The following is a 13,572-nucleotide window of genomic DNA, read 5'->3' on the forward strand; positions in this document are numbered from 1 at the left end:
GCCCCTCCCCCAAGTCCCTCCTCCCTACTTTTTATCTTAGCCTGCTGGACACACTTTCCTTATTCCTGAAGAAGGGCTCATGCCCAAACCGTCGATTCTCCTGCTCCTTGGGTGCTGCCTGACCTGCTGTGCTTTTCCAGCAACACATTTTCAGCTAGCAATATCTTTGGTCAATATAAGCTCTAAAGTCCTCAGTATCCAGAGCACAAAATGACCTCCTTCAGTATGAAAAAATAAAATTCATCTCAAGTAACGTTATTCATTCAATTGTTACTTATTCTATTTTACGTTGACGATAATAATTTTTGTTACAATTTTTAATGGCTGATATTTTGTAAACTTTTTTTTTGTAAACTCTACAATGCTTCACATTTATGCTTGAATATTGTAGTTCGGTAGCAGCACCAGGTAAATGACAAATCGTTTCTTTTTCTCTCTCTCTCTGTCTCTCTCTCTCTCTCCCATAGTTTCCTCTCTCTTTTGTATGTTTCTTTCTCCACAGGACCTTGAACTTTATGGTCCCGTAATCTAATGTCATTTGATATGGGTTTCCTGCTGTGCTTGGCACACTATAGTTCCAGAGTAGGAGGGGACAAAACAATTCTCTTGTTATAGCGCACTTCAGTGTATTCCCAGATGAAATTTACATTTCGGGCTCCCTTTTGAGGGAGACCTGCTGCAAACATTCCCAACAGTAATCAACTAATGTCCTGTTAGTGTTAGTGTTTTTTTTTCTAGTCACAGATTTTACTTTTGAGTTCTGTATTATAAGTTTAACAAAGTACAAAAATTGAGGAATTTCTTAGTTCTGTCATCTTTGTCCTTTAATGTTCATATTGAAAATGTGTGCACATCTATTTCTGCTTAATTGTTCATCATTAGACATTACTAGTTGAAAAAATTCTCTTTAGAGTTATTCCAACTTAACTTAACCAATTTGTCACTCTGTCAAAGGGCAGACTTACTTGAAAATTACTGATACTGTACACAACTGATCCCTTGAAATATTAATTTTTTTGGATGCAATGTACCTCGCAAAAATTAGTTGCAAGCCTTTTTATTATGTGGTCAGATTGAAAATGGTGAACAGTTGTTAAAATTCTTAATTGTTCAAATATATTTGTGCAATATGAAAAGAGGGGTGCACATTGAATGTCAGAGAGATGCAGCATGAATTCCTAACTGTCCGCCTCAGCTTAATAAACTTCAGCCGTACCATGCTGTTTAAATTTGTTTTCTTTTTTGTTGAGTTTGGTTTCTTGCATCCCTTTCCAGATAAATGAAGACATAAACTTTGACTTCAGAGTTCAGGAAGTCAGTGTTATATATAATCAAAGGAATCTTATTTTGGATGGGTGGCAGATTCCAACCGTTAACTGAGATCTGACGTGAAATAAATGTGAGGTTCAAAGTTTGTGCGAAGATTTGTAGCTCGGGTGCTCGTTGTTGTGGTTCTGTTCGCCGAGCTGAAAGTTTTTGTTGCAAACGTTTCGTCCCTGGCTAGGCGACATCATCAGTGCTTGGGAGCCTCCTGCGAAGCGCTTCTTTGATGTTTCCTCCGGTGTTCCTCCGGTCTGTCCCTGCCGCTTCTGGTTGTCAGTTTCAGCTGTCCGCTGTAGTGGTTGGTATATTGGGCAACATGAGCAAAACTAATGTAGTGTACAAAATACCATGCAAGGACTGCACAAAACACTATACAGGACAAACAGGAAGACAGCTAACAATCCGCATACATGAACAGCAACTAGCCACGAAACGGAGCGTGGCTGTTGGTTTGTGTGCCGTTATGAGTCCTAGGGGTCGCAGTAGTTCTGGCTGTCAGTTCTGAGATGCTCCTGATGTATGGTAGTGTTGCTAGTCCTTTTGGTTGTGGTATGTCCTCGTTCCGTGGTCTTTCCCTTAGGCATCTGTTGATGAAATTGCGGGGGTATCCGTTTTTGGCGAATACCTTGTATAGGTGTTCCTCCTCTTCTTTTGGCAGTCCTGGTGTACTGCAGTGTGTTGTGGCCCTTTTGAATAGTGTCCTGATGCAGCTTCGTTTGTGTGTGTTGGGGTGGTTACTTTCATAGTTTAGGACTTGGTCTGTGTGTGTGGCTTTCCTGTATACCCTTGTAGTGAATTACGTTTGTAATCATTAAAAACACGGAAATAGAAAAAACACACCGGATCATCAACGCCACACTCACAGGAATCCGATTCACGAGAGAAGAAGAAAAGGATAGCCAACTCCCATTCCTAGACGTGATGGTACAGAGAACACCAGACGGAGAATTCAGGCCTGTAGCAAAGATGGGTCTGTGAGTCATTATTGATTTGATAGACAGCTCTGTAACTTTGTTATGGGTTAACATTTGGCCTGCATTTAACAACTTTTAAGATAAATGTGTGGTTTTAACATTGAATAGATTCATAAGAAATAAAGCAATAATACTGGAGAAACCCAGCAGGTTTGATACCATCATCAGAGAAAGGAGTCATATTGGAAAAACAGTAACTGTTTCTTACTCTCCACAGATGTTGGCAGACTTGTTGAGTTTCTCTAGCCCTTCATTTTCAAACCTCCAGCAAGCACGATATTTTGGTTTTATTATGAAGAAGTAAAGGAGCCAGGTTATAAGGAATTGTTTTATGTTTGATGGTGAGGAATACTATTTTTTTAGGGTGGCATGATGGCTCAGTGGTGAACACTGACATCTCTCAGTAACAGGGACCCAGGTTTGATTCTAGCATTGGGCGACTGTCAGTGTGGAGTTTGCACGTTCTCTCCATGTCCACGTTTACTGTGGGTGCTCTAATTTCCTCCCACAGTCCAAAGATGTGTAGGTTAGGTGGATTGGCCATGCTAAATTGTCCTGTAGTGTCCAGGGATGTGCAGGCTAGATGGATTAGCCATGGAGAATGCAGGATTAACGGGATAGGGTAGGAGGATGGGTTTTGAGGGTTAATGTAGAATCTGTGCTTCCACATTGTGGGGAATCTGTGAAATCTGTGGAGAGCCAATAACTAATCTAGTTGCATGCTTTTCGCCTGTTGTGATGTATCACATTAGTTTTGTATCCCTTTGTGCCTCTGCCTGTTCAATGATGCTCCATGCACCTCTATTCCACTGCTTCCAGCATTGTCTAATTATCTGTAAATAATAGGTGTCACACTAGAGTCAGTGGTAGCACTTTAACCTCTTATTTCCAGCCATGAACTAGAAACCTGATTGCATAATCTAGATTGGCTCTGCATTTTATTAATGAGAATTGCCTTATTGGAGGTGCTTTCTTTTGAATAATATCTTAAACTGAAAGCCAATGTGCTGTTTCTGGGTAAGTAAAATATTCATTTATTAGTAATGCCAAAGGATTGAACAAAACTTCCAGATCCATTTACAAAACCACCTCTCCATGGTCAGAAAACTTGTCCATGGCTGGGCCATTACTAAAGTTCATTTGAATTCCTTAATTGTACTGAAATTAATTTCATCGTTTAAGCTTTTTGTTTGTAAAGTTAGCAATGTGGAGTCCACTGTATAAAATACCATATGACTGATTCTATGATACCAATTTGTTTTTTGATAACCGGATATAGGAAGTAAATACTCATTTAAAACTATATGGTTATTGAAAAGCATAAAATGGCTGGACATTAAGAAACTGCTGGTAATGATAGTTGGCCACTAATGGTAGTTGACTATGGAATCGGTCACCTAAGGCAAATTGTTGAAGGCCTGGAAGGTAAATAATTTCAAATTATACATGTAATGGGTAGAGTCAAAAGATGCCTATGAATGTTTTACAGAAGTTACATCAACGAATGTGTTTCTTGAGTTCCTTCTCATTCATTGTGAGCATTTCAAAATGCTCCATGTGGAATTAATTACTTCACTTTGTAGTCATCAAACCTTTGTAACAAGAATACGTGTGCCAGGTTTCATGATTTTTTTCTCTTCATGTGACTCAGTTTGCTAATCCTGGATCTGCATACCTTTGGCACAGAGGGCAGGAATTGCCCTGAAGAATAAATAAAATTTACAGCCCAGGAACAGGCCCTTTGGCCCTCCAATCCTGAGCTGATCCAAATCTACTGTCTAAACCTGTCGCCCAATTCCTAATCATTTGTATCCCTTTGCTCCCCACCTACTCATGCAACTGCCCAGCCCCCTATGCTTTCTGCTACTCCACCAATCTTCATGTCATCTGAAAACTTACTGATCAAACCAACAATGCCCTCTTCTAGTTGATTTATGTATATGACAAACAACAGTGGCCCCAGCACAGATCCCTGTGGAACACCACTGGTCACTTTTCTCCATTTCGAGAAACTCCCGTCAACTACTACTCTCTGTCTCCTGTTGCTCAACCAGTTCTTTATCCACCTAGCTAGAACACCCTGCACACCATGTGACTTCATTTTCTCCATTAGTTTACCATGGGGAACCTTATCAAACGCCTTACTAAAGTCCATGTATATGGCATCTACAGTCCTTCCTTCATCTATCAACTTGGTCACTTCCTCGAAGAACTCTTATAAAGTTGGTAAGGCACGATCTACCCCGCACAAAACCATGTTGCCTATCACTGATCAGCCTATTCTTTTCCAAATGTAAATAGATTTTATCCCTCAGTACCTTCTCTAGCAATTTTCCCACTACTGATGTCAGGCTCACTAGTCTGTAGTTACCTGGAATATCCCTACTACCATTCTTGTGGAGGGGAACAACATGAGCAATCCTCCAGTCCTTCGGCACCTCACCTGTGTTTAAGGGTGCTACAAAGATATCTGTCAAGGCCCCAGCTCTTTCCTCTCTCGCCTCCCTCAGCAACCTGGGATAGATCCCATCCGATCCTGGGGATTTGTCCACCTTAATAACCTCTAGCCTACCCATCACATCTTCTCTAGTAATGTCAACGAGAAGGTGGTATGATATTTCAAGCTTATCTGCGCTGTCATTCCTTTTGTTTTTATTGCTTCGCTTTTTTTAAAAATGCGGTCACTTTCTGCCTGCTTTGCAGCTTTTGAGTCTCCACATTATCCTTAAAGTATTTTCTCTGTCCTTGTTGAGATTGAGCTCCACCCTTAAATTGTGAAAACTTGATCTGCTTTGGATTTGCTTTGAGTATTTTAACATGCAAAGTACAATGTCAGTACAGAGAGATAAGCTGTCCACTATTTCAGATAACAAATTAATGATTGCTTAATCAGATTCTTGTGTTCAGCTTGAGTCCACAGATTAAGGGAAATACTAATTGTATAATAGCAAATACATGGTTCACTAGTGGAAGCTAAAGTTTACACACTTTTCAAGAGGTTGCACTACTTGCATGTTTTATTGAAGTCTCTAGTTCCATAAAGCTGTGCCGTGGATTCATACCTCACTTCTACCAAAAAAAGCCCAAGGTGCGTTTTGTTAGGGGGACATCTTCCCCTTATATCCCTACAAAAGCAGTCTTCTATGGATTTTGGAGATCAGAAGTAATAACCAATAAAATGTTGGAAATAAACAGCAGGTCTGACAGTATTCCTGCAGAGAGAAACAGAGGATGGAATTTAATGGTCTTGGAACATGTTGCAGGTATTTTAATCCAACTAGCTACCTGAGGTTCTGGTCAGTATTTAAAGCAGCTTTGGTTATACCAGTGGGGAGACTGACTCAACTGAAAAACCTGAAGACATTTCTGACAAAACAAAGTACTTATGTACATTTTAGCCAACTTGAGCCCATTCTGTTGTATGCTAACTACATCACATCACACCGGATATTTATTCATTTGCCAATTTAAAATGCGTAGCCATGTTCTTGACCAATCTCAACTTGTGCACGTTTACATGTCAGTGGAATGCAGGTAGCATCTGTTATCTCGAGGTTACAGCATGTTTTCTTCTTGAGCTTTGACCTTCCCCAACACCCTTATCTTATGCCAAAGTCCTTTTCAGTCATAATATTCTCCTTTTGTCCTTTGTCCTTGTTTAACTGTCTGGTACTTTTCCACTATTTCATTGTTAATCCTTTAACACTACATATATACTGGTCTTATTCCCTCTTCAGAACTGGGCTGATCCACTGACTGCAAAGATGGTGGCAACTCTATCACAACCATCCCAGGATTCCCCCAGATCTGATTTTAATGTAATCACACACCTATCTGGTTGGCAATCGGATCTGTGATGTCTTCTGAGCAGATCTAGTCTTTGAGAGCTACAATCTAAATCAGAGTTGGCAGCTCTCCAGTAAAGGCAGCTAAGTGGAGTCCTGTAGGAAAAGTAGGTGAGGTAGGATCACTGGGGTCAAGAAAGGAGTTTAAAAAGTGTGCAGATGCACTTCCCATGTGAGGAAACCCACATTACTGGTGGGGTCTTGATGCCTTTTGGAATTTAACTGCCTGCATTCCCCCTTGACATGAACCATCCCCTACTTCTACTCAAGTACATCAATGATGGGGTGAGGTTCTTTTTTCAGAGTCACTTAAAAGCCTCAATTGGCCTTCAGGCAGGAAGTCCATTCTCAACCCTGTTAATTGGGCTAGTCGGGAAGGCAGCAAGTCCTCCTTGTGAGTCCTGACCCATTATGATGTCCCCACCCTCTACCTATCCTTCTCAGACCACCTTGCAGGAATTTTGCATTATCCCCAGAATTATGTTTTGTTAAGTGAAGCAAATGTCACAGGCCTGAAACATTAGCTTTCTTTGACTCTCCACATGTGTTGCTAGACCTGCTGAGTTTCTGTATCATAGAATCCCTACAGTGAGAAAGCAGGCCATTCGGGGGGCCCATCAAATCCACACCGACTCTCCAAAGAGCATCTCGCCCAGACCTGCCCTATCCCTGTAACCCTGCATTTCCCATTGCTAACCCACCTAGCTTGGACACTGTATCCTTTGTTGATATTTATAACAGTTTCCTGTTTTGCACTTCAGTATTGAAACTTTGACAAACTTGTTGCAGTTATTCAGCAATAAAGTTGATAGAGGTGGTTTGTTTTCTTATTTCAGATTGTTCATCTCTGCAACTTCAGAAGCTAATGTTGGAACTATCGCATGTCAAACAGTGATCCCCATTAATAACCAGTTTCACATTATACAAGGTACAAGGAGCAGCAGCTCCAACAACTTTGAATCTGGGATAATGCCCGACTTTAATAGTTATAATGGGAAATGGGTGTGCATTTTTAATCACCTTTAATCTTAATCTTCTTTCTATAACTATTTTCTTATCCAGTAATACAATTGTTTTCTAATAAAACCAGTTTGAATGTGAGTTAATTAAATAGTTTAATGATTTGATGTTAGTATTGTGATGAGGTGTACTGCAGTATGATGTATTTTAGGATCTGCAGTTCTTGTATGGTTTGAGCTATAGATTGGAACAAATGCTGAGCATAAGTTAATTCTTCAATACAAGAAAAAGGGAGGAAAATACAAAGATAAAACTCTCAGGCTCAATTGCATTTTGAGCATCAATGGCATGATTCTGGCAGTAGCCCAAGTGAAGTTTACTTTTGTGTATGCAGCAGAATTGTGCATGGGTTGATGGAATCCTTACCCAATCTTGGCTAATCATTGAAGGGTTAGTGGCAAGGTACTGGCATGCATAGAGGATTGGCTGACTGGTAGAAGGCAAAGTGTAGGGATAAAGGAGTCTTTTTCAAGATGGTTGCCAGTGGCTACTGAAGTCCTGTTAAGACCAAAACTATTTATGTTATACTTTAACGATCTGGACGAAGTAACTGAGCACCCTCATTGCTAAGATTGCAGATGACATAATGTTGAGGGAGCATAGAGGCTGCAGAATGACTTAAGCTAGGAGAGTGGGCAAAGTGATGATAGACGGAATACAATATGGGAAAGAGTGTGAGGTTATGCAATTTGGGAGGAAAATTAGAAGTGTAGAATGTTTTCTAAACTGGGTGAGGCTTCAGAAATCTCAAGCACAAAAGGGATTTGGAGTCCTAGTTCAGGTTCCTCTTAAGGTTAACATGAGGTTTAGTTGGCAGTTATGAAGGTAAATGCAATGTTAGTAGTCGTTTCAAAATGGCTAGAAGACATGAGCAAAGATTTACTGCTGAGGCTGTATGAGGCACTGGTTAGACTATGTTTAGAATATTTCGGGTCCACTGTCTAAGGACTGCTGGCATTGGAGGAGATTCTGTTTTGGGCCCCGTATCTGAGGAAAGATCTGTTGGTCCAGGCGAGGTTTACACGAATGATCCTGGCGGTGAAGGGGCTGATAGATAAATGGGAGGGGGTGGGCTTGGGGGAAAGGTAGCTGAGAATGTGATAGGTAGATGGAGGTGAGGGAGGAGGATAGAGCGGGAGAGCTGATGGACAGATCAGGAGGGTGGTGCTGAGTTGGAGGCGTGGGACTGGCATAATGTGGGGAGAGGGGAAATGAGGAAACTGTTGAAATCCACTTTTATCCCGTGGGGTCCCAAGTTGAAATATGAGAAGTACTTCCTCCAGGTGTTGGGTGGTAAGGGTTTGGCGATGGAGCCTCATGAGGGAGTCAAGGAGGGAATAGTCTCTCTCTGGAATGTTGATAGGGATGGGGACAAAAATATATCTCTGGTGGTGGGGTGCATTTGTAGGTGGCGGGGGATGATGCGATGTATGTGGGAGGTTGGTGGGGTGGAAAGTGAGGACTGGGGTGAGGGGGGTGGATTCTGTCCTTGTTGCGTTGGGTGGGGGCGGGTTCAAGGACTGTGGTGCGGCAAGTGGAAGAGATGTACTAGAGGACATCGCCAACCACGTGCAAAGGAAAATTGCGATCTTGTGAGAGGCCATTTACTCTGCCACTCCCTTGTCGGGTCCACGCCTTTCCCCCACCAGCCCACACTTCTCTCCCAGCCATCGCTGGAAGCGCAAAACCTGCGTCCACACCACTCCCCTCAACTCCGTCCAAGGCTCTAAAGGATCCTTCCACGTCCGACTGAAATTTTCCTTTACCTCCAATGTCATCTACTGTATCCGTTGCACCCAATGTGGTCCCCTCTACATCGGGGAGACAGGACGCCACCTTGTAGACTGCTACACCTGCACCAACCAACCCCACCACCCTGTGGCTGAACACTTCAACTCCCCTTCCCGCTCTGTCAAGGACATGCAGGTCCTGGACCTCCTCCATCGCCAAAACCTTACCACCCGACACCTTTTCCAGCACCACACTCTCGACCCTGAATTTTGTTTTCAGGTTGGACTTTACTGAAGGAGATTTTGGATAACTGGCTCATTTCCACTCAACTTGGAGGGGGTGGGGTGGTTTCTAAGGACTGTGGATTTAAGAACTTTACTGGTGAACTTTTTTTTCCACGTGAGAGGATGCTGCAGCTTCTATCTGCTGCATGGACTAGTAATTTTTGTTGTTATAATCATTGTTTGTCATGTATCAATAACTTGCTTAAGTACTGGCTGTATGATTCTTATGAATGAATTGGTAGTGCCTTCCTCATCCCCCATCTAGGTCATTATCGTGGAATGATAAAAGGAGGGAATGTGATTTTTAAAGAATTAATTTGCTCCGCTGACCTGCAAGAAATTGAATGCCCTGGGGTTAGAGCGGTGTGTCTTTGTCTTATAGGTGGAATGTGGGAGGTTTATGTGGCCATTCAGGGATGATTGGCAAGAAATCAATAAGAATGTTACAGTTGGAATTTGACGACTCCCCTATAGTTAGAAAAAAACGATTTGCAAAGATTTGACCATTAAGGGATGATTTGCATTGCATTGTCTCTGGAGGTGCAGTGGTCACTGCAGTGTATCTTGAGTGGCATGTGACTGGGGGGGGAATGGCTGGGGGTTATCTTATAGACATTACTAATTGTGATGTAAAGATTTTATATAAAGAAAGGACTGTTTCCTTTGTTCAGGGAGATTTTTTTGCCCTTACCCCGTAACTCTGTGATGTGTGTGTTATAGGTTGCTCCAAAGAGAGACCCCTGGACACGACTCCCAAGCTTGGTGAAGAGTGTTCAGGGTTTCTCCAAAGCTTGTATTGTACTGTGCTTAATAAAATTTGATGGTTGTTCACAGAAGTTGGCATTTGCAGTTGTATCAAGTGTGTGAGGACCTCGAAGAAAAAAATAATTCAACAGAGGAGGGTCTCATTGAAACTTACAGAATACTGAAAGGCCTAGTTGGAGTGGATGTGGATAAGATGCTTTTATTAGTAAGAGAGATGGAGGTCGGAAAGCACCACCTTGGATTGAAGAGATAACCTTTTTAGAACTGAGGTGTGGAAGAATTTCTTCAGCCACAGGGTGTTTAGTCTGTGGAACTCACTGCCACTGAGACTGTGAAGGCCAAGTTATTGAGTGTATTTAAGGCATGTTCCAGTTAAAGCCAAGTTTGCTTTAATTGCAAACCTGGAATTCAAAGCAAAGTTTTTGGTACCCAATAGAAAAGTTGAAGCCAGTCATCCATCCAAGCATACAAAGTCATGGCATCCTCTTCATCCCAAAGTTCAAATCTAATGCTATCTACTTTCAGCACCACTGACTTTCACCTGTATTGCTGCTACCTCACCTTTTTTGTTATTATTGGCATCCCTTGCATCGGTTTCTCCAAACAGCATATGAGTAGACCAATGTCTTCTGAATAGAAATCCCTGTCCCACCTTGGCCATGCACACCAATGTACGCCGTCGCCTTCAGCATTTTGAAAGTTTGTTTAACTTCCTCTTAACAATCCACCTATCAACAACAATAGTTATTAACATCTATTGATTTCTAATTCTCCCTCCAACACAATGAAAGCAAGACCTGATTTTAAACTCCACAATCTCTCCATGTGAATCCCTCCCGTACTAATCTTGCCACCTTCTCCAATCTTTCTTTCTTTTCCACACTTCAATCCTGCAATTCTGATCTTTAATGTATCACCCTCACTACACCATGCCACGGTAGTGAAAGCATGATCAGCCTTGGTCCCACTCTCTGGAAATCTCTTCTGAAACACGTTAAGATATTAACATTCTATATTTGAATGATGAGTGAACTTTCGGCCATGTCTTATTCAATTTACTGTCAGATACTTTACAATAATGTAAGAATTGTTTGCTTACTTTCAGAGGCTGAGGAAGCTCTTTTAATTGATGACCCTTTTACACGTGAGTACTTCCATTATTTTAATGTAAAGGTGGAGCAATGAAGTTCTGTTTGTCTGCAATGGCCAATCAGTTTTTTTCTAACAAATATGCTTTCTAAATAGAGCTGTTCATCCTAGTGTACACCAGTTTGTTCAATCCTGATTCTGGCAAATACCATTTTTTTTTGCAGTCTATCTCTAATCAGGTCAGTTAAACCTTCCCATCCCCAAGAAAGACACTGCATGTGATTTCCTGTTTCTCTTGGGGGGAGAACTACTAAGGACAGCAGTATGCAGAATAGCTTGGTTATTTTGTTTCCACTGCAGGTTTTGTTTTAGGTTTTTAGCATCCTATTTGTTTAAATCTAATCCATCACATTAGAATATTCTCTCCTATTGTTGGACTTTGAAGTATTGATTTTAAATATGAGAAATAGTGCAAAGAAGATGATCTATCATATGTTTCCAGCTCGCACTTTAAATGCTAAATTCTTGTCCAAGTCAAACTTGGCAACCTTGAATTATTAGTGAAAACAAAGTGAAATAAACCACACTGCTGAAATAAATTTAAATTATCAGAACAAGCCTACTATCCTTCTATCTTTCTTGAAACTCTAGTGTTGATTGTTCCTCTTTAATTTTTGGAGAAGGAGTAGAACTTCAGTTTAGGAAAAATTGCTTATTCGTACTCTGTTTAGCTTCTGCTTTAGTCAAGCTTATCTCTTCAGTCAGCTTTGCTACATTGGAAACGATGAACATAGCATTATTTAGATTTCAGCTTCTGGTGTGATGCTTCTCAACTGCACAGGTGAATTTATCTGCAGTCTTAATAACTTCCTTTTAGACCAGCCAAAGGATGTTCTTCTGAGTTCTTTCTATCCGTCTAGGTAGCAATTTTCAAAAAAAAAGCTCCTCCAAGTAAGCAGATGTCCTAATGATTAATTTAGCTTCCTTGTATTTTAAACTTTTAAGGGACAATACACCACCTACTGCAGTCCTTTCTCTACAAGTGCTGATGGTATCTAATGATACTTATCCCCTGGATATTTTTAATGATAGGCTGTGCTCAACTAAATAATGGAATTTTCTCCCTTAGTCAGCATGGCATTGGGCGGCACGGTGGCACAGTGGTTAGCACTGCTGCCTCACAGCGCCAGAGACCCGGGTTCAATTCCCCCCTCAGGCGACTGACTGTGTGGAGTTTGCATGTTCTCCCCGTGTCTGCGTGGGTTTCCTCCGGGTGCTCTGGTTTCCTCCCACCATCCAAAGATGTGCAGGGTCAGGTGAATTGGCCATACTAAATTGCCCGTAGTGTTAGGTAAGGGTAAATGTAGGGGTATGGGTGGGTTGCGCTTCGGTGGGTCGGTGTGGACTTGTTGGGCCGAAGGGCCTGTTTCCACACTGTAATCTAATCTAATCTAATTTAGTTGATATGGTTGTATCCACTAATCCACTGTTGGGATGTTTTTACTGCCGCCTTGTCTTCGAAAACAATTTTCTGCCCAGCTGGTTGATATATTGCTAGTGGAGAAAGTGAGGTCTGCAGACGCTGGAGATATTTCGGATATATTGCTAGTGTCAGCTTGGCTCACTTTCAAATTTGAATGTTACGAGAAGCTGAGCACCAATCTAAAATGACAGTTCAAGTGCTGTGTTGTTAGAAGTGCTATTGTTCAGATGAGTCTTTTCAACCAAGATCTTCATCTACCTATACAGCTAATTCATAGGACAAATTGTAAAGGGAAATTCCTCTGCCTCCCCCACCCTCCTGAATAACATCTTTCCCTCATTAACATTGAAGAGAAAAGATTTACTGATCATTTGCCTTATTACTGCCGGCAAAGTAGGTGGTGTGTTTGTCTACAGCAAAATGTCTGCACTTGGTATTGAGCAATTTGAGAAGCTTTTAGAGGGGCAATGTTGGAAAGGTGGTGGGGAGAGAGATTTAAAAACTGACTCTTTCATCCTGCTTCTAGCCGTCGGAGCCACATTGTGATGTCTTCTCAAAATGGATAATTATCTCTCTGCCCTTTTTGATTGGCCAATTGAATTAAAGCAGGAGATGTTATTACAGCTAAAGAGTACACTAAGGAAATGAACTTTTAATTAATTTAGATAGTAAATATTTTTAATACAATGGGAAAAGCTGGCCAGGTCGTGTGTTGCTACTAATATGTGGGAGTAGATGGATGCAGTTGCAAGCTACAGTGAACAACAATGGTGACTGCTGAAGCAAATTCAGCTCAGAGTTGATGAGCGGGAGTCCAAACTGTGGGCATTGCCACACCTCATGGAGAGGGTGGGGGAAACTAACTGAATATCCTGTTTCAGGAGACAGTCACTCACCTTGAATTAATTTGGCGTATAGTTAGGATCAGGAAAGTGTGTGACTAATTGTGGTAAACATTGGAATCCTGAATTTAGTTTTGGAAGTGCCTCAGCTAGTGCCCTTGTCCAGTAGGTACAAGGTTCTTTCACCTGGTGTGGCGCATGGTAGAATTTCAAATT

General features: G+C 41.5%; 1 protein-coding gene across 5 annotated transcripts in view; it reads left to right on the forward strand.

Moving 5' to 3' along the window:
• Positions 1-13,572, forward strand: part of ocrl (OCRL inositol polyphosphate-5-phosphatase) — a 116,686-nt gene that overhangs the window by 21,050 nt on the left and 82,064 nt on the right. For all 5 annotated transcript variants that reach the window (XM_043704674.1, XM_043704675.1, XM_043704679.1 and 2 more), the window contains 2 exons: positions 6,979-7,070; positions 11,048-11,086. In XM_043704674.1, the coding sequence (XP_043560609.1) occupies positions 6,979-7,070; positions 11,048-11,086 (131 nt within the window). The remainder of the gene's footprint in view (positions 1-6,978; positions 7,071-11,047; positions 11,087-13,572) is intronic.

Source organism: Chiloscyllium plagiosum, chromosome 15, assembly GCF_004010195.1.
Source record: "Chiloscyllium plagiosum isolate BGI_BamShark_2017 chromosome 15, ASM401019v2, whole genome shotgun sequence".
Lineage (NCBI taxonomy): Eukaryota > Metazoa > Chordata > Chondrichthyes > Orectolobiformes > Hemiscylliidae > Chiloscyllium > Chiloscyllium plagiosum.